Source organism: Callorhinchus milii, unplaced genomic scaffold (genome assembly GCF_018977255.1).
Source record: "Callorhinchus milii isolate IMCB2004 unplaced genomic scaffold, IMCB_Cmil_1.0 Scaffold10, whole genome shotgun sequence".
NCBI lineage: Eukaryota > Metazoa > Chordata > Chondrichthyes > Chimaeriformes > Callorhinchidae > Callorhinchus > Callorhinchus milii.
The window spans coordinates 7,630,366-7,651,997 of NW_024704751.1; the positions used below are offsets into that span (position 1 = coordinate 7,630,366).

Consider the following 21,632-nt stretch of genomic DNA (forward strand, 5'->3'; position numbering starts at 1 on the left):
GTTTTAAAAATTTTAAAGCTACGTTTCAAGCGTTTGTGTTTCATCTGCTAATATCAAAGCTTATCGAAAACTGGACACAATCAGTTTAGACCAAAAAGGGAGGCATACAGAAAATAGTCATGTTAGGCTTAAAGTCACTTCAGAAGTGAAATCCTAGGAAGATGTATACATTTTTGGCTTCTTGATTATCTGCATTACAGAGTGCAGGTCAAAGATAATTGACCTGTTTTTGGAGAATGAACAGCACCCAGAATATAAAATAATTTTATTTGGGGTCTTAAATGCATGATATTCACAAAGGACAAGTATGGCTGGTAACTGGAACCACGTCACGAGAATCCCCCTATTAGAAGGTTATTGCGTGATGCACACAGGTTACCATTGAGACTCCACTATTGGCGGTGACTCCAGTTATGAATATCTCGTTTTAGATCCAATCGCTACAAATCTAGAAATACTCGTATACCAGTGAAATGAACTGATACAGCACATGCTCTAATATATAAAAGGATATCAACATCATGGAAAAATGTACACAGATAAAAGTGATCCCTTTTCTGCAGGGTTCAGCTCTTGACAAAGCTGCAGCTCAAAACTCAGCTGCAAATGCTGTCCATGTGTGCTGGCAGGACAGGGAGCCAATGATTCCATTCTTCAGCTGAATGTTCACCCCGATTGTACTGAACTACAGCTTCAGTCACTTCTCAACTGCCCCTTCACTTCTCGACAGCCCCTGCTACACCACACTTTTGATCTTCAAGCACAGATCGTGTTTAGCACTCCTTCCTCTATACTCCAATAGAAGCTGTATTTATTATTTCCAGAAAGGTTGCTTCAACACACTGGCAGAGCTGAACCTCTGGGTCGACGCTCTCAGGCCCAGGAGGCTCCCCTTTCTTAATCGGATCTGAAGCTGCTTCTCGACAGGGATGAATGCCCCCCTCTGTTCTCTCTTTTAGATATTTGAGACCTGCAGAAAATAAATCAAACCCGAATGAGAGAATTAATGTGCTTTGCTTTTTCGAACGAACGATATCTTATTGTCGAAAATAGAAAGTTGTTTTTAAGACATGCTGGATGTTTTTGGCCACCTTCATTTTGGTTGGTAATTTAAACACTCATTAGAGTACAATAAAACATATTTACATGTGTGATTCCAGAAGGCAGTGGTGGAAGAGGGCATTCTTATGGAAGTGGATGAAAGGCAGAATGATCATGGCACAGTTGTGCAGTTTAAAGAATAGTTGAGTGTTGAACACGACACTAAGGTTGAGGACTGGCTCTGTGAGGTGGGGAGTGCATCTGTGAATAGTGATGCTGTCAGCGCCTGAGGTGAGGAGGCGCTGACGGGAGCCAACCAGGTGGGTCTCAATCTTATCAACGTTCAACTGGTGAAAATTACCAGGACTCATCCAGGACTTGGTGACTGACAAGACAACCAGACTCCCTGGGTTGAGGGAAGATTTTTTTTGAAGGGTGGGGGTTTTGATGGCTATTTTTAAGAGGGTGGGAACGGTGCCAGTGGACAGAGAGAGGTTGATGTCTGTTCACTTTATGAGACCTCTCGCCGACGTGATAAAAGTACTATATCAACTACAGAGATTAGTAGAACCAAATTAAACTTCAGCAGTATTTCTAGCCAACAATTAGCTGCAGTGGAGAGAGAGAGAACCTTAGAGCACAAAAGGAGGTCTTTCGGCCCAAGATGTAAGGATCAGGTCAGGCGTCAAATCTATAAATCAGCAATTGACAGGGTGATACATACGTGTAATGATGGGGTCAATATCCGGAGCCTGAGTGGCAACATGTGAGGCACAAACTTGTCCAATTTGGATCAGTAATGAAGTTACATCATCATATAGCGGAGGAAATGCTCGACAGAAGGATACTAAACAGGGCAACGTAGGCATGAAGAAGGCAAATCGCTTGGCTTGGGTCAGCACTGTTCAGGGAAAGAACACAATACAAAAATAAACACTTTGCTTTACACTCTCTTCAATATGAAAGTTGAATGTGTGCCAATTTTCGCTCCTTTCGCTGAATACATCTCCCTTTAAAAACACATCCAACTAGGAATAGACTTAAAATATTGTTCCTGTACACTACCAACTGATCAGAAGAGATTTGCGTGAGGCCTGCGAGCAGACCACTCACCCTCTTATATAAGAACATAAGAAATGCTAGATGAAAAAAAAACAAGATTCATCTAGTTTGCCTTCCACCTTCCTGGAGTCGCATGCACATATGTCCCTAACTACCTATGTACTATATCCCATAATGTTATTTCCTCTTAACAGAAGGTAACAATAAGGGAGACCTTACAAAGGGCAAAAGCACACATATGAATGCCCATAAGCACATCCTCATGTACCTTTATGCAATGCATGAAAAATTTAATCAGACAGTTTAATCAGTAAAAGACATGCCTGGGCCTCACCTGTCAGGATTGTTTGCATGACATTTATAGATAGACGGGCAACACTGAGAGATTTGGGTAAGGCATACTGGATACACAAGTGGGATAACAGCTGGATTGCGAAGATCTGAAGAGACAAAATCATTCTGTTACAATTATAATACATGAAAAGAAGACCGAGGTCTCCAGATGCCTCAATGAATTTTAAAAAGAGCATCACTATTAGGAGAGATGGGGGAGCTTCAAACCTACAATTCCTCAAAGACAAACTCACAACCTTACGTGAACCATGACAGGTGGTGGACAGAGCACTTTCTGATCCTGATTCGACTTAATCAAGTTTCACATAACTCATACTTTGCATAAGTCATATTAACTGTATGGTCCCAACTGATAAAATGTGATGTGATGTTCACTGTATTGTATGAGACGAGGATTTGAGGGAAACCTGAAGCTGGAGACAGACATCAGACTCATTCTGAATTCGAGGAATGCAGCAGATGTAATTTAGAACACAATTTAAAAGTTGAATTTGAGCATTTTTAATTAAAAAAAACATTTATTTTTGTTTGTTTTCGATTCCATCTATTTGTAAGGGAAGAAAAAACTGGGAGAGAAGACACTTTAGGCCGGCAACATTCATGCAGCTTCAGTTTGCCTGAGGCTTGAGTGGCAACAGCTGGGACCACTCTTTTTGACAGGAAACGGTGCAGAATCTCGGAGATCAATGGAGATTATAGGGGAGGGGTGTGGGGGGCAACATTTTAAAATCAGAGCCCAAATGGTTGCAACCGAGGTCTGGAAACATTTCTTCACCCAGAGATCTGGAATGCTCTGTACCAGAAACTACAGAGGCCAAATCAATAAGAGGTACTTTGAAAGAGAAATAGACTCGAAACTTGGGTAGTAGACAGCAATAGGGGTAGATGTAAAAGACGGGTCATTGGGATTAAAAGATCTGCCAAGGTATAATAAATAGGATTGATGGGCTGAATGGTCTGCTTGTGCTCCTGTTTTCTAATGTTCCTAAAAGGGGAGAAGTATGTCTTACATGGATTTTATAAATCTACGAAAAGATATATTACCTGTTTCTCCAGCTGAGGCTGTGCCAAGAGCTCTGGGATGAAATCTAGACAGATGTGCATAGAGGGTATTCCAGCCACTGTCAAGGGCAGCAATTCACTGGGGTAACCCTGTTCAAGCAAAACCCAGAAAATTTAAATTCTCATTTCACCAAGCCATGGAACTAAGATCATAATTTTCTGTATTATGAGGACTATACATCCTGCCTCTGCTTACACTCACCAGTTATACAGTGACACAACTCATCAGTTTCACTTATCTCAGGTGTAAAAAAAAGTATTCCCAATTATTTATATAACATCTTTCAATAGAATACGATACAGTAAGTGCTAATACTAAAATAACACACCAAAGAATAGAATACTACCTGAAAGTGAACCAGTTTGGCAATGTTAGGGTCTGCAATAAACATCTGATGCAAAAGACAGCAGATAAGACACTGAACCTCCCGGAGATTGCTCAACAAATTCTCCTGACTGTCCTCAGATGACTTTCGGAATCCGGCTGCACCTTTAGCACTCGTCTCAGCAGGTAAGCAAATCTCTAGGAGAATCTGAACAGCCGCACTGTCCTGTCAAGAAAACGTACTTGTCATTGGGTAACAAACCACTTATTAATCTACAAGATAGATGTTTGTCACAGTAAATCCCACTTTCAATTTGCTTCTATTGTCGGTATATTTTTAATTGTAGCAACTATATATTGCATTCCCTTCCCTTCTCCATTTTTGTAATCTTTCTCTGACTCTGGAGTGTGGTGCTTCGGCCTCGTCTGCCTGGGCTAATGATAATGTTGATGATGCAGTTGGCATTAATCAACACCACCAATGAAACCAACATCAAGATGAACACCAACACTACCAACATCAAGAGGAATACGATACAGATTTACACTTATCCAGCACCTTTCAGGTCCGAAAGACATTTCAGCTTCAAGGAGGCCCTGTTTCCCTTCCCCAAGAAGGATTGTCACTATTTGGTCATTTGATATCCGACAAGTCCAAGTTTGAGCCTCGGCTAGATGGATGTCAAGTAACAGGAACTCCCTCGAGGGTCCTGGATAGCAGCATAGCTCAGCATGAAATGCATAAGAGCTTTGCTACCATCTTCTAAGCGCACAGATTGGCTGAAGAAAGCTGACGCTCATTTAGTCTTCAATCACTCAATAAAGCAAGACAAAATAATGGCATCAGGGAGAGAATCAAAACCGAATTCTATTTGGGAAAGGCCAACAGAGATTGTCGGACGTTTTTGTGTTACCTGTGCTGAGAACAAGGCATTTTTCAATTCCTCTCTGGTGACCTCAGGGGCTTCTGGCTGTCCCATTAACCCAATGCTATTGCTCTGGTATGGCTTGCTGTCCAGCTCCATGTTTTCCTTCAGATGAGCATTCAGGTAGGCCTTTGAAGCTAGAAGATAGCCATTTAGCATGTGCAGAGTGATGTCCATTAAAGAGGGGCACCTGGAGTCCACAAAACGTAAACTTTATGGGAACAATTCAATTTCTCATCAAAACAGAATTTGGAATAACTAACATATACTCAGTCAATAACAGGGGAGCGTTTTTAATAATTGGTTGGATCCTGGGGCTCACCTGTACACTCTACGATCACATCGCAACACAATCAGCGGGTCAATCATCAGGTCATTCTGAGTGTACTTTTGCTGTCTGAGCAGCTTGGCTTTCGGCTGCAACGCATTCACAGTCATCACCCACAGCCTTTGGGAACAAACAGGGCTTTCAAATCAGCACTTATTGATAATCCACGAAACAGCTCTGATGAGCTTTGTTACAATAAACTCCCTATAAAACAAAGACTCTTAAAAATGCCCAGAGAACCACAGAAACTTATAGCACAGAAGAAGGCCACCTGACCCATCGTTGTCTGTGCTGGGTCCCTGAAGTATAATCCTTTCAATCACATTTACTTGTCATTTTACCATACCCCGGTATCCAACTCTTTTTAAGGTATTTGTCTGGTTCCCTCTTGAAGGCCAATATGGAGTCTGCCTCAACCACCACGCCAATCAGGACATTCCATATCCTAACTCTGCATGTGGAAAAAAAATCTCCTGATCTCCCCATTTGCTTATTTACTAACTATCTTAAAATTGATGCTCTCTGGTTACTGATTCACCAACCAATGGAAATAATTTCTTCCAACTGAACATCAAAACCCCTCATCCTCATCATTTTAAAGACCTCGATCAGATTACCCCCTCAATCTTCTTTGTTCCAGCAGGAAAAAGTCATAGTCCAAACTCATCCCCGAGATTATCCTAATAATTTACAAATATCAATAACAGCAGCAAACCCACCTCCTCGGCATTACAGTATTGAGAATCATCCAGAGCTTGTTGACGGTCTGTAAGATCCGTTGGGGAACACCTGACTCCAGCAGCCGGTACAAGTCTGACATCAATTCTTCAGCGTATGGGATCAGTTGGCTCGCTGTTAATAGTGTCAAATCCTCCAAGACCTGCATCAGTTGGGTGTGATTGGCAGGGACCATTTGGAAAGCTGGTAATAAGATGGCGATTAGAATTAGCAGGCCAGTCCGGCTCTGTTGTTAACACACTCGCCTCTGAGTCAGTCAGAGGTTGCAGGTTTAAGCCCCAAGTCAGGACTGTGAACTCACAGTCCGGTTGACATGCCGGTATTCTGCATATAGTGTACCTAGGGCACCGGTAATCTGGCAGTTGCTTTTAAGAGCCTACCTTCTTGCAGTTGTGTTGGTGAGTGTTGTTTGGCCTGACTAGTCAATAACATCCTGCTCAACAGAGCATCCGTGCCAGTCACCTCCTCCTCACACATCCAGTCATCCACCATGCATAGATGTGGGTAGTTTGTAGCAAGCAGGCGCAGCAGTGCGGAGTGCAAGCCTATAGAATGGGAGAGTAGCATTAAGTTCAAGTGCCATTTTTCAGTAATAATAATCCTTGTATTTAATATAGCACTTTTATGTCATGAGGATGCCTCAAAGCATTTCACAGCATTTACTATAAAGCAATATCCCACAAACCACCATGTAGTGATTGACCATTTTTATTTGGCGGATCATTGGCCAGAACACGGAGAGAATCTCCCTCCTCTTCGAATAGCTTCATGGGATCTTTTACATTTCTACATTTAGGCTTTGCATCTGTCCTCGTGCGTTTCAGGTTTAGGAGGAACAAAGGCAGTTCTTTGATAGAATACATAATGTTCAATACGCAGTCCCCCAACATGTGGCTTGAAAGCCATAACCTTCTGACTCAAAGTAAGATGCTCAGAGGTGCTACTGAATGAGCTCGGCTGACAACAAGTCTTGTATTAAAACTGTATGACTGTACGACTTAATCATATTGGGAAACCAGGGATGCAATTTGTGGATCTCACTGCACACTGAATTTCTTACTTAAGTGTTCTTCCCATACCTCCTAGTTCGTGTTGGCGCTCCTGTGCTTGACGAATCAAGTATTTGATTGGAATTTGGTCCATTAACGCTGAAGAGTAGGACTTGAGCTTCTTCTGTGCTGTTGCTATTAAAAAAAAGAAGAAAGCACAAGTTAGTGCAGATCTGAGCAGACTGTGCAGAAATCCACCAGACAGTCTTTGCTCCAAACAATTTGGATTGTTTACTATTTGAGATACAGTTGGACCCCATTATACCCATATGGTTCTCTGGTTCAATGTGAAGAGTTCTAACTTCTCTAACCACTGCTCAATTTGACAAATGAGTGAAAACATTGTAACTTTAGATCATTAGACTGCAAAGACCGTTCTTTGTGGAAGAGATGTAAAGATTCGCCTGATGCAAAAGAGGAGATTCCAATCCTTCAGCAAAAATAATCTTTTTATGAGTATTTCACCTAGAGATCTGCACCAGGCTTCAAGAAGTCTACATCTCACACCACCTGACTCTGAGAACTGAAAAGCTGACAACCTGTACTTATGTGGAGATATCTGTAACCCAGGACAAGGAAAAATAAATACAATTTCTATGATGGAAAAAACACACACAAACCTACCTAATGGTTTCGTATTAGTTAACAGGATTTCCTCATATGAGAGTGTATAATATAGGACCAGGAGTTGTGCTGTGATACTGTGTCGTTGTCGGAATCGGTTGTTCTCTCCCTGCATACAAAAATTGAAAAAATAAAATGTTTGCAAGCCAGTAAAAGTAAAGCAGCCAGTTATATTTCTAATTCAGCTACATGAGGCTAGTGTGAGTTTGTTTGTTTGTTTGTTTGTGTGTGTGTTTGGGAGGAGAAGTGGGGATGCAAACCCTGATTTAGTGACTTACTGCCAAAGTTATTGCCAATGGAACTAATCGATCGGCTGGATTTTGTGGATGGTGTAGCTGGGGAGACAAACGAGGAGGGCATTTGAATAGTTGAGGCGGGAGGTGCCGAACGCACACGTCTCGGGTAAGGTACAGTCAGAGGCAAGCAATGTGGCGGAAGTGGAGGAAGGCAGTCCTAGTCAGGAACTGGATGTGGGGTAGGAAGCCCAGCTGTGGCTTCTGCTACCTTCTCAAACCCTACACATCCTTATTCTCTTCGCTCAGCAAGCACTGGCCTGCTTCATGTCCCCAACCCTATCCAATTCACTGACAGGTTTTCAGCCTTTGTGCCCCCACTCTCTGTTACTCCAGCTCTCCGATTCGCTCTCTCCCTCACCTTGTTCAAGATACATCGAGATGTATCTCTGACTACGTTTTCAGTCAGCGTTTCCCTTCCCACCCCTCAGCTCCCACCAGCTAAGCCGGGACATCCTCCTGACATGAAAGGCACTATATGAATGTAAATTGGGAGACTTGGGGATTTATTTTAAGGCAGTGACCCATTTGATGCTTATCTCACCCAGGTAAGGCCATTAAATACATTGATGATCTCCTGCTCGGTGATGGGTTGGTTGGTGGCTTCGGGGTTAGCCTTGGATGCTGGAGTGAGGATGGAATTGATGTAAACGTCAATCAGAGGAATTAGCTGAGGGTGCAGCGGTGTCACTGTTTCACACATCTGCTTGTAAATCCAATCCTAAAAAGAAACCCACAAGTAATTTTAAAAATAAGCATGGTTTATTCACATAAATTTTCAAAAGAAATACTAATTACTGTTCATAGAATCATAGAAATTTTAAATTTAAGGAGGCCATTTGGACTATCAAGTCCACACCGGTCTAAGAGCAAGGTATTCATTCAATCATACTTGTCTTATCCCCATCCTCCTTTGACTCTATCCTTCAGATACCTGTCTAACCCAAAGGCTCTCACTCACCTTGATGGAGACCTTGTGTTTGGTGAAAGCACGACTCCTCAGTAGTTGGTATATACAATGTATTGGGAGGAAGCCAGTGATAGTGGCACTTAGGTTACCAGTTACAGGCACTCGAACAGCGTGGGCTGTTACCACCTAAAATAGGGGAAAAAATACAAAAGTTTTAAAATTAATATGGATTCATATATCCTCATCAAGTTGATAATACTGGAACATTAAAGTACATTTGACAAAATGTTGTACCAACACATTGAGCAGAGTGAAGGAGGTGGGTTTGTATTTACAGGTTCCCAATCTGAGCCAGAAGATAATCAGTGGCCAGTTTAGAAACTCAGCTCAGTCTCCTCCAACATCATTTATGTTAAATCAAGTGGTAGACTAGCTCAGTTTGTAGCACTGTTGTGTCTGGGTCAGAAGATTATCAGATGAAGCCCGGGTTGGGTATTGGGCCGATGCCAGAGAAAAGAGGAAAGAGATGGTAGACTGGCTGGCAAAGGAGGAGGTCAGGGAAGAGGTGAGGAAATAGAAATGAAAAATACACTTATTGCAGAGGGCTATACCCAGCTCCTGATTCTTTTCCAGGATCTCACCCCAAATGAATTCCTTACCTCCCTCAGTCTTCCTTTCTTCTTACAATCAACAAGCTTTTCAAATCCAAGATTGATTACCTAACCAACTCAACCTCAATGGCATCCTGCACCAAGGTTTCAGGTAAAATAAACTGAAGGTGTGTGGACGAGGTAGACTCACTTGTTCAGTAAAGATTTCCTGCGTGAAGATGGTTTTCATTCTGTTCAGTGAGCTTGCTTTAATTGCGATCTAAGGACAGAAATCATAAACTGGTTATGCACAGTACTCTTCAGGTGATATTTTTGCTGTAGCCAAGAGCAGGACGGTGGATTCAGACTTACCTTCATCCCCAGAGTGGAGCAGACCAAGTCGATGATGGCACTGAGCTGGTTGCTGTGGAAGTACATTGCGACCAAAAGCAGCATCTCACCAAAAGATGCAGACACACCTGTAGTGCTGGGATATACACAAGAGAAAATATTTATTTCACCTATTAAGTCACTCCAAGCCAACTATGATAATTTCATCCTAAACGTTAGTGCCTCAGGGGTACTCTGATGATAGGATATTAGTAGATCCTGATACCTGGGCTGACTAGCATTGTTATTCTGTTCTCAAATCTGTACTATAGACAAACTCAAAAGTGTTAACTTTGAACTTTATTTCACTGTGGACGATACTGAAATTCACTTCACGTTGTAATCACATTAAGGATTAGACTCATTAACGATTAATACACATTGGTGCAGTAACCAATATTTAACCTCACCTCTCAAAATACGCCTCCTCTCTGATCATCCAACTCAACCACATCACAGTCATTTGCTCCTGTTCAGGGGTGCTGCAAACAAAGTTAACTTTAACATAAATCTCTGAACATAAAAGTGGAAATACACAGTTAACTTGTCTTCGTTACTTTGTAAGCAAAATATTGGATATATCGCCATAGCAAATAGCAGGAAAATATTATTAATATTATTATTGTACGCTTACCTGACTAGGCTTGGAAAAGCCAACAGCATGCAGAAAGAGAGGGAGACAAAGCGGACCCCAGCTGGGGTTGCTGGTGGACGGCTCGTCATCAACTGTAAGAGCTGCTCTGCTTCCTCGTCGGTTGGCCTAGACAAGTCCGCAAATGAGACAGTATTCTATCAGAATCAGGAACAAGCTGATGACTTGCAAATCAAAACATCAATGACACGCAAGATGAGAAAAGAATTCTGGGACAGGTCAGTAAAGCAATGCAGTGACTTTAAAGGATGAGCCAGTAAAATACTGCCAATATATTTACGTGATGCGCAACTCAAGAATATTGTGGGTTCCAACCCTCCGTTGGGACTTTAGAGGTTCTTATCCAGGCTAATACTCCAGTGCTGTATACTTCTGTGCCAATCAAAGCCCTAACAACATTGCAAGGAGTGATATGGCTCAGGAACAGGCCATTCAGCCCCACTTGTCTATGATAGCATTTATATTCCACATAAGCCCCACAGCTCCTAATGCCATTGCCTTTATCACTCTTCGCTTCTCGCACATTCTCACCAACTTTTGCATGCAGAGCCAAACTGAAGCTGTCTCAGCATCTGGGCTCCGGTGGAGATTCTGTGCCTCATTCCCCCAATTTGTATTATGTTTTCTGCACCACCACAGCACAAACAATGGATTATAAACCAGGCCTGCCTACTTGAGACCAGCAATTCCCATGAGTGCACAGTAGAGTCGAAGGAGTGCACTGGCCTTCACCACATTCTCTTCCTTCAGTGCAGAGTACACAGATATGTTAGGTTCCATGTCTGTATCTGCCGTGTCCTCCCCAAGACGGCCGCTGCTGACCGTAGGAAGAATAGCCATCAGCTCCAGCAACAACTGCCGTCTCATCTGCCACAGTACTGAGCTGCTCATCTCTCGCTTCCGCTGTTTGGAAAAACAGATTACACTGACTTCAAACACTATTTTTGAGGATGGAATTCAGGTAGCTGACTTGTAGGTAGGTATTTGTAATACATTCCACTCTCTAAATATCTTAAAATCTCTAGAATGTTGATTTTTAACATTTTCAATTTTTTTTTATCTCCCCCACCACTCCCTATTATCAGCTTAGATTTATTTTGCTCCCTCTTCCTGTTGCGCTCTGAGATGTTATTGTTGCTATTAAATGTCTTTCGTCTGCTCCCAAAATGTTTTTTTGCAACATCGGAAAACACTTCTTTCTGCCTCCTAGTGGCTCAGTGAGTTTATTTTTATAGCTGAGTCTCACGTTCAATTCCCAGTTTGTACTGAGTTAGCTGATCAGAGTTGGGAGTGCTACAATCGATTACAACCTCTTGGAAAGTGTGTGTGTGAGGGGGGAGGGAGAGAAACAAGCCAGGTTTCCTGCTTCAGATCATTATCCAACAACTGCCACTGGAGGTTGAATGTGCTTGAATATCGGATGAGCACAGGATTTCAACTGTGATCTTTTCTGCACTTAAATAGCTTGGCATTCTGAACTGTGAAGACTCTTAAGGCTAACATTTTGCCCCTCTCAGAAATCGAACACAGGTCTTCTCGCTTGTGACGCGAGTGCTCGAAGCAATATGCTGCAGGACTCCATTGTGATGATTGCTTTCAGAGCAACCATTTTCCTCACCAACTACAATTTTCCTTTCTTTTAAAATAAGAAACTCAGGATACTGGTGTCAGAAAACTCTTGGTTGATTTGTGCAGTCAGCTCCTTACCTGTTGGCCATTGCGGATGAACATTCCAAACCAGGTCCTCACTTTTGCGTTGGTCCCAAGCAATAAGCCGCTGACAAATGAGACAAGATCAGTCACCTGATCTTCAGATCCATCATTCTTACACTGATCTAATGTCAAAGCCACTCCGAGGCCTGGGAGGTGACACTCCTCCACCTGTCACCAAAGCAGAATAATTATTAAAACAGTATCAATATTTTGATAATGCAGTGCAAGGAAATTGTAAGGATTATTATTTTAAAAGTTTAAATGGGATTGAGAAAGGAAACCCAAATACTTTTGGATGCACCTTTACGCAGGATAACATCAACAGTGTGCAAGTGCAAATGCCACTGCGTGTATGAAACCAGCACTTACCACCATGGCTCTGATATTTGGAGCCTGGGTAGGATTCATCTTGCACAACTGGCGAAGCGCCTCTGTTCTGCGTCGACCTCCAATACTTTCCTCATCCTGTCGTTCACCATTCTTAATTAAACCCCTGCAAACTGAACAGCAAGGCCTGTTTTATATGTGAACCCAGATTTCCTTCCCCCAAAATGCACTCTCCTCTCAAGAGAACTGTCTGCTCTTCAATAGCTCACCCAGTGCTAAATGGCAATGGGTTGGGGAGAAGAAATTGTAGCTAATCTCTGGCTTGTCCTCTCCCCAATACCAATAAACACACACACACAAACACACATGTATGTAGCAGGAAATATGCATTACAATCATACATACATGACTGGTTTTCTCTTCTTAGCAAAGGGGCACTGAGGTCAATTTTAAACCTCTTTGACAATCTAGACTGGACAGTGGACAACTTTCAAAAACAATCCCATTCTCTAAACACTCCATGTTCCAGAGAATTACACCTCAAACCAATGCACCTTAAAAATAACACACTTAACACAGAAAAATATAATCATTGGTTTTGAAAAAATTACCAGTGAAATTCATAAATAAATGATCTCAAGCTGCTTCCAATGCATTGGTGGTGATGGTTTTTTGGGGATATTAAAGAGAGACCTTTACCTTCATTGAAACTGTCAGGTACATTGGCAACTAACAAGCACAAGAACCAGGACCCATTCCGAACGTGCAACAAGGACTCGGCTACGTCTGTGATCGGCAGTAGTGAAGGAAGCTCTGTGGAGACAAAATAGGCAAAATATCAATACAATTCTAAACACATGGGATTGTGCAGTAGGTTCTGTTTTGGAACTTTAGCTCCTGAAAAGAGAAGAATAACTGACCCCCAGAGAACTGAGAGGCAGATTATTCTCTTTCTGGAAACTGGCAAGCTATCCTGGAGCTTTACCCCCTACATAATACTGGTTGCTTAGCCACTTTTCTGACCACCATTCATTGGCACAGAAAGTGGGACCGTTTGGAATAAGCAAACTTCTGGGTTCAGTATCAATGTTGTTCCGTGACTGATCAACAGATGGTGTACTTCTGCAAAGAGTTGCAGCAATCTAGACAATTTCACCACTGCACTCAACACAGAACTAGCTCATGGATATGTTTTATTGTGCTTGGCAAATTACCAACACATTCCACCACAAAATGAAAAACCCTGTATCACTCTTCCAACTTCCCCTCCTTCAAGGGTAAGATACTCCCGTTTGACAGCACCTAGAACTTAGTACGGAAATTAGTAAGGAACCTCCTTGGATCACTATCTGAATTTTATATGTGGATGCCATCTACTCCATCTAAAACACAAAATGTTATGGTCCAATCCAAAAATATTTCACAGAAGTATTTTTGTGTATTTTAGGTTTGCAGCATTTGGAACAAATCATGGAAGAATATTAATGCTGAGAATACTATCTGTATTCGGCAGAGAAAGGGAGAAAGCATACCCACCTGTCCTTATCCTCAGATAACTTTTGAGAGCAGGAGGAAAATTGGATCAATAAAAGTGATATAAACCCATTAAAACAATTATGTACATTGCACTACTTCAGCATTAATTCTACCTGCTTGTAGGATGCAGAGCACATCAGCAACTTCATCCAGGTAAACGGGGCTTTCAAACAATTCTGAAGACTTCATGAAAAATTCTCCATTGGAATCAGACACCTTCAAAGTGAACAAAAATAAGTTTCAATTTCAATTCACTAATTTGACAGAACAATACCTGGGGTAGGCAGGTCCAAGACAGTGCTGATGACCAGCCAGCCTGGCTTGTCAACAGAACTTAGAGCTGCAGACCAGTCTCTGGGCCTTTAGATTCTTTTCATTTAGCTCCTGTTGAACCAAAGCCCTAATGAGTAGGATGGTCTTATCTAGATAAACAACAAGAAGCTTGCCAGCGTTCAAAGTTTTAGCTGGTTAAACTCCAGACCTACCCAAATGTACACTTTGGGATCCCTAAACTTTAGCTTTTATCAACATGCACTTAAACTTTCCAGAAACAGGGTGCATCTCTCCAGAGTGTGTGCATGCCAAACAAACAGAAAGCATACATGTTTGAAACTGTTTGTGTGTGGTTTAGAGACTCTCAAATAGGCACGACGAGTTTCTACACCCGACTGACAAAAAATAAGGCTCAGCTATCCACTGGCTAAAATCGAGTGGTTTTGTACAATGCATTTCTAAGCTTTTATGAAATATGTATTTATATATGGAGGAATTAAACTTGGAAGTGATCACATGAAACACAAGTTTCTTTCGCAGCCTAGTTCAGACCCTCCCTCAGTTACCTTGTTCATGATTGCGAGCAATTCACTCAGTACCAGACGGAGGCGACGAGGGGAATCACTGTGTTCGAACTCTAAAGCCAGACCATGTTGCAGCTGTGACACCAAGATACTCTCTCCATTTGCTCCACCTAACTTGTGCCTGTCAAAAATAAATTAGTGTTTCAAGAATTCTTCCATTATTTCTGCCCCATATCACTCAGAAGCTACAAAGATAGAGAAACAGCAGAATGGCGCATTTCTCTGCTTAAACACCTGGGAGCTGTTTGATAACAGTTCTAGCAAGCTGTATACAGTAGCAATATTTTATTATGGATGATATTTTATTTTTCCCCTTGTGACATCCACTATAAAAAGTCTTAGTAACTCCTTTTCTAACATACAGATGCAAAGCCTCAACACACCACTTTATGGATATCAGATATTTATACTCAGGTTGCTCAGTATTTAACTAGTGTTTTCAATACGTGCCTCAATTGTTGTTCTTTTGTTGCGTCCTGTTCCAGTGCATGAAAATCCACTGAAAGCAAAGCCACGATGGAGTTCACAGCCTCGACCCCGGACAGGAGCCGAAGGATGAGTTTCTTGTCCTGTGCCCAAGCCTGGCTTTGATCAGCTGGAGCACAGAGTGCCATTCTCACTAGGCAGGGCAACAGTAGTCGCAGCTCGGGATCACTTAGAGCAGCCAGCTTTACCACATCCACCTTCTGCATTGCTTCAAATGCAAAGGAACTCACAAACTGCAGAAATGCACACTCTGACATTTTGGTGAAAATACCTAAACAAAAAATAAAACCCATGAGATCCCATTTCAACCAGCACTGAAATGTTTCAACTGTGTAGAAGATTTTGGTTTTTAAACCATCACCAGCAAACTATTGTATAAAGGTCCAAAACATCTCATTTCTGTGCATTTTTACCTGACAAACTCGCTTGCTTCCTTTGTTCAGCGGCTAGACTATTTCAGGTACCTGTCCTATAATCGGCGGTCAGGCTTACAACCTCTATGTCCCACTCTCTGGATCCCCATCCCGGAGTCCATACAACTTCCCTCACCTCCTTCAAAGTGCCTTAATTCACCTTCACCCCTCCCATCCCCCTTCCGCCTCCCATCCAACCCCCCTCGGATCCAACCCCCAGCTCAGGTGCAAATGGTGGACTGTCCAGTACGTTGGGACATCCTCCTGACATGAAAAGCACGACATAAAACTTAAAAATTTGTTACCAATTTTGCTTTCACACGATCTTGCAGTGGAAATGTACGAGATATATATTTATATACACGCCTGACACGTTGGGACGGCTTGGGCTCGATGGACCGATTGGCGTTTATGCCGTTCCTTTTTTTCTGATGTCCCTCAAAACCTCAGGAGGCGAATTTCAAGACGGGTCGAGGAACAGCCACAAGTTGTGGTGTCACGGGAGGCGCAACTTTTAACGTTTAACTGATAGGCTCACTTTTCCTGATCAAGAGGATCGAATAGCGATTTAAAGCACTCAACTAACTTGCAGTGCTGGCAAACCCACCGATCTACATACACACACACACACACACATATATATATTAAAAGAAACAAGCCCAATTTGACAGCAGACGTGTATATGTGGAATCGGAGGCTCTGGGCTGTTGCAGACTGCAGAAACCTTTCAGCAACATCCGATTTGAAGTTTCACACCAGTCCCGTGGACAACCAGTGCTTTCTGTGCAGAGGTTTCGGACGCTTTTGTACGATTTTATGACACAAAGAGGGGTTTTGTGCTGTGACCTCTGAGGAAGCGAAGGGTCGGCGGATGGTGTGGAGCACAGACAACCAGGAACTGCCGGTGACTTCAGCCCATCCGTGTTGACGGTAACGCCGCAGACCTGACGCCCATTACCTTGACTGAAGAGACCAGAAGAAGAAAGTCTTTTTTTTTTTTGGGGGGGGGGGGGGGAAATAATCTGTTGAACGTTGGGGCCTAGAGCTGTGATCCGGTCCCCGGCCTCGCGTGCCGTCAGCAAAGCCCGGGCTCTCCAGGGCCGCGGAGCCCTCGCATTGGAGACGAGCGGCGGGGTTCAGAGGTCACAACCCGCCAGAGCCCGCCTCCCTCCCTCAGTCAGTCACTCTCACTCCCTCCCTCAGTCACTCTCTCTCTCTCTCTCCCTCCACCCCCCACCCTCAGTCCCTCACTCCTCCACCCCCTCAGTCACTCTCTCACTCCCTCCACTCCTCCCTCAGTCCCTCTCACTCCCTCCCTCCCTCCCTCAGTCACTCTCTCTCACCCCCTCCCTCCACCCCCCACCCTCAGTCCCTCACTCCTCCACCCTCTCTCACTCCCTCCACTCCTCCCTCAGTCCCTCTCACTCCCTCCCTCAGTCACTCTCTCAGTCCCTCCCTCAGTCACTCTCTGTCCCTCCCTCCACCACCCACCCTCAGTCCCTCCCTCCCTCCTCCACCCCCTCAGTCACTCTCTCACTCCCTCCACTCCTCTCTCAGTCCCTCTCACTCCCTCCCTCCCTCAGTCACTCTCTCACTCCCTCCTCCACTCCCTCCCTCAGTCACTCTCTCTCACTCCCTCCACTCCTCCCTCAGTCCCTCTCACTCCCTCCCTCCCTCCCCCACCCCCTCAGTCACTCTCTCACTCCCTCCACTCCTCCCTCAGTCACTCTCGCTCGCTCCCTCCACCCCCTCAGTCACTCTTTCTCACTCCCTCCACTCCTCTGTCACTCTCCCTCACCCCCTCCCTCCTCCACCCCCTCCCTCGGTCACTCTCTCTCACTCCCTCCCTCCACTCCTCCCTCGGTCGGTCGGTCAGTCACTCTCTCTCTCGCTCACTCCTTCTCTCCCGAAGGTATCTTTCACTTCACTCAGTCTCTCTGCTGTTCCCTCTCTCTCTCTCACTCGCTCCTCTCCGAGCAACCCCGCCCACCCTAGTTGCCATGGTGACGGACAGCTTCGCGGCTCCCTGTGTCCGAGCTGCTGATTGGCTGGCGGGCGTGCCGCAGCGGAAGGCGGCTCGCCGTTCCGAGCTTTCCCATTGGTCGCTAGCGTCCGTCCAATCACGTGCCCCGAGGGCGCCGATTGGCTGTCCCAGGCGGCGGTGGCTGCTGCGCATGTGCGGGGCGGCGGCGGCGGGAGAGAGACAGAGAGAGAGAGAGAGAGAGGGATTTGGGCGCAGTTTGAAATGAGAAAGTGGCCGCAGAGTAAGTAATGATAATAATAATAATACGGCGCCTCATCACGTCTTCCAACAGCAACAACGACAACTTGGATTGGTACAGCGCCCTCCACGCCGGACGGCGCCTCAGAGCGCTTCACAGTAATGGATCCCGGGCCCCGAGCCCAGGAGGAGGGGGAGGGCCCAGAGGGAGGGGGGAAGGTGACCAAAGGCGCGGTCGAAAAGAAAGGTCTTCAGCCGAGACCTGAAAACGGGAAGGGAGGGGGCGATGGGGAGGGGGAGGAAGGCAGTTCCAGAGCCTCGGGGCGCAGTGGCTGTGAACCCCTACACCGCCGAGGGTGGAGCGGAGGACTCGGGGGACGAGGAGGAGGCCAGACCCGGAGGAACGAAGGCAGCGGGTGCTGTGCTGAGGAGAGAGGAGGTCAGAGAGGTCGGGGGGTGCAGAGGAGTGCAGGGGCTTGAATGCGAGGGCGAGGGATCTTGAAGTCGATCCTCTCTGGGACAGAGGTCTCGAAGCGCTTCACAGAGTATACTGTATTTTGTGGGCGAAACGCGGCAGCCGATTGCGCACAGCGAGGTCCCCACAAACAGCCCTTGGGGCTGAAGTGACCGGTTTATTGTTATTTTTTGGAAGGGATTATTAGCCTCGGAAAAGCGTCCGGCCAGTCGACTAACAACAACAACAAAATGACATTTGTAGAGCGCCTTTCACGTCCCGAAGCTCTGAACGGTCAGGTGTCGGGGCCCGAGCATGGGGGACGAGGGGCGGTGTAGGGGTTCCTACTTACTGCTGCGCAAACAGAGATGCGCGTGTGCGTGCGGAGAGTAAGGAAACTTGCCCAACGTTTCGCCCTGCCGGGAATCGAGTTCTTGGGCAAGTGCTTTAACCACTGAGCTACAGTCCTCCATGATTTTCAGAGAAGCCGCAGGGCCTGCGTGGGCCTCAGAGAGAAACCATCTTGAACCCAGCTATTTATTTCTAGGTCTGTAGCGGGAACCGCTGTGAACCTTAAAGGCACAACTGCTGAACTTTCCAGAGAGAAGTGGGCTTGAAGCTACCTATTGATTCCTCCTGTTGGATATGAGAAGCTTGAGCAGCACTTGCTTACTCTACTGGATATATGAGCCACTTTGATATTGTAGAGGTGCAACTCAATACCATGTTTACTCAACACCAACTCTTTAATCTAGGTACTCATAGAGAATTTTGCAACTGGATGTGTCTGCCATGTAGCTGCCTTTTCCTCCACATTCTCAGCAACAAGTCAGTGTTGACCAGAGCCCTCCCTCCCTGCAGCGACCTCCTGTTTTCTACAAATCCAACTCATTGCTTGATTCTGGACATCATAAATGAGTTGGAGGAAGCCTCACTGCTGCATTGCCAGGAGCTCGGAAGAACAAAGGGGAACCGTTTGGACATGCATTTTGTATGCCCTAAGGTTAACCAGCATTTGGACTCCCTATAATTAAGGGGAGTGAGAATGATATGACTGCCCTTTACAAAGGATAGTTATACAACAGCAGTTGATGTCCACAACCCCTAGATATTAGAATGAATGAACAACTGGGCAAGGTGACATGCTTGTACTCTAGGGCACTACTGATGCATACTATCCAGCCTAGCTCATTGGTAGGACTTGGAACAGTAGGACTCATCATATTGCATATTGTTAAAATGTCTCAAAACACTTCTCAGTTTTCTGTAAAGTGGGCTTGAGCCCACACTAAGACTTCGAGGTGAAAGTGATATTAAAGGTGTAGGAATTTATTTGAATATTTGAATTATCTTGATAAGATGGAAACTATGCTGCTTTCTTTGCAGAATGAAACATTAAGCTTCAATGCTTTTGTGTATTTAACAAGTTAAAATGGCATCATCAGAGTCGGAATATACTATTGGTGGGGTGAAAATTCTCTTTCCATGCAAGGCATACCCATCCCAACTCGCCATGATGAATTCAGTAAGTATGTTTATTTCATACATTCATCTATTTGATCAAAGAGGTGAAGGGATTGAGGCAATGACATCCAGAGTTTCGGGACATAGTGGCTAAAAGTACGGCTGCCCAAGGTGGAGTGGAGGGTCGAGGTACATATAGAAGGTCAGAGCTGGCCGAGCAAAGTAGGTGGGTAGAGCAATGGGGTATGAGCAGATTGGCGAACCAGGGAGGTGCTAGGGCATGAAGTATTTGTAGGTGAGTGAGAATCTTGGAATCAATCTGTTCTGCGACAGGAAACAATGTAGATTGACATTGTGGAATACAATGTGTTGTATTGCTCTTTTTGGCAATAGCTTGGCAGCAGTTTCAATATGGTAAATGTTATTATTTGACTCCTTCCATCTTGTTTACAATGGAATCTCAATCCTTCCATCTCTATTTTTCTTCCAAGTTCCACCTTAAAAACTATCTCTCTGACTGCAACGATCGTCACCTTCCCCTTCCACCTCTCCGTTCCTGTTCCTTTGTGTCAGCCTGTGCCACTTTTAAAGCACTCCAAGACATTATTCTATCTGAAGGATACTATATAAATGCAGGTTGTTTTGGGAATTGAATTAATCATGCAATTGTGCAATTCAGCAATAAGGTATCATTTCAGTCCAAAGTATAGTGGTTCTGTGTTTCTTTTGCAATGGTATGTTTATCTCAATCATAATAGAAGTTATGCATTCATCTTATTTTCTTTCATGTTCAGATTATTCGAGGTTTGAACTGCAGGCAGCACTGCCTATTAGAGAGCCCAACAGGAAGTGGGAAGAGTCTTGCGTTGCTCTGTTCGGCACTGGCTTGGCAGCAGTCTCAATATGGTAAATGTTATTGTTTCACTCCTCCCACCTTATTTACATGTGGAAAAGTGATTGACTCCACGTCACCAAGATTGAAATTCCAATGGTGTTTAGGATTATAGAGTTACACATTCATCCTTCAATGTCTTGTCACTTTGCTGCATAAGCATTTTCGTACATGATAATCAGTTTTGTATTTTGCAACTCAGTACAGCACAATGGCATCCCTAGCACTAGGCAATAAAAATTGTTGCATGAAACATTTATTAATTGATGAGTAATTTGTTTTACACATCTTACAGATTTTGAGCTGATAGTCTAGACTCTAGACTGCCACTGCAATACAGTGCTGAGGACCCGCTGGATATTCAGATGTGTCCAGCGAGTAGGTCGAATTGTCTAGCTTGAATGTGATGAAGGTATTAATTAAATACCTTGTTTTTAATTAGAAAAAGCTGCAGCTGGAGATTCTTCAAGTGATTGCAAGAAAGAGGGAAGCACATCCTTGTGTAACTGCGACTGTCATGTGGCAAGACCATCTTCCGCTCAAACTACAGCAATCAGCCAAACAGCAGCAACAAGTCCAGATGCTTCAGCAAGTGCAAAATTCTCACCATATTCAGACCAAGGTAGCAATGTGTGTGTTGTCATCTACTTATCCAGCGTATATTTATAACATTTAATTTTCACAGGTTGGTGAGTCAGTAATTAGAGGACCTCACTTTAAGGATAGTTTACAAACAAGTGGGGAGAGGTAAAGAGAAAATAAAGAAGAATGCCTTAAATAAATAAGAGAGAACAGAAATTTAATTATCCTAAATTATCCAAAGCGAGAGAAAAAGGGCAAATTGAATAAAATATTAATTTCAGAAGCTTCGCAGTAACTTCAATTTCAAATGGCTTGAAATCCAAAGCTAATCTAGAGCAAAGTT

At 44.0% G+C, this 21,632-nt stretch overlaps 2 protein-coding genes across 4 annotated transcripts in view; one reads left to right on the forward strand and one right to left on the reverse strand.

The window, feature by feature from the left end:
* Positions 1–250: 250 nt before the first annotated feature.
* Positions 251–16,810, reverse strand: ints2 (integrator complex subunit 2). Of its 3 annotated transcripts, none has more exons than XM_007896554.2 (25): positions 16,635–16,810; positions 15,228–15,534; positions 14,760–14,898; positions 14,034–14,136; positions 13,084–13,197; positions 12,427–12,557; positions 12,052–12,225; positions 11,018–11,247; positions 10,327–10,452; positions 10,103–10,174; positions 9,675–9,789; positions 9,514–9,582; positions 8,764–8,898; positions 8,347–8,523; positions 7,510–7,618; positions 6,916–7,020; positions 6,217–6,381; positions 5,818–6,019; positions 5,093–5,218; positions 4,759–4,960; positions 3,867–4,070; positions 3,502–3,609; positions 2,438–2,543; positions 1,766–1,942; positions 251–970 (listed from the first exon to the last, which is right to left on the reverse strand). In XM_007896554.2, exons 2-25 carry the CDS (start codon positions 15,518–15,520, stop codon positions 789–791), a joined length of 3,564 nt encoding a protein of 1,187 aa, XP_007894745.2. In that variant the 5' UTR covers positions 15,521–15,534; positions 16,635–16,810; the 3' UTR covers positions 251–788. The 3 variants fall into 3 exon arrangements, with proteins under 3 accessions (XP_007894745.2, XP_007894746.2, XP_007894744.2); XM_007896555.2 differs by lacking the exon at positions 16,635–16,810 and adding an exon at positions 16,523–16,610; XM_007896553.2 differs by lacking the exon at positions 16,635–16,810 and having other exon boundaries at positions 15,228–15,851.
* A 1,025-nt stretch (positions 16,811–17,835) lies between these two features.
* Positions 17,836–21,632, forward strand: part of brip1 (BRCA1 interacting helicase 1) — a 53,050-nt gene continuing 49,253 nt past the window's right edge. Inside the window, exons 1-4 of the mRNA XM_007896679.2 lie at positions 17,836–17,940; positions 19,738–19,876; positions 20,610–20,721; positions 21,150–21,329. Coding sequence (XP_007894870.2) covers positions 19,784–19,876; positions 20,610–20,721; positions 21,150–21,329 — 385 coding nt within the window. The 5' untranslated portion in view covers positions 17,836–17,940; positions 19,738–19,783. The remainder of the gene's footprint in view (positions 17,941–19,737; positions 19,877–20,609; positions 20,722–21,149; positions 21,330–21,632) is intronic.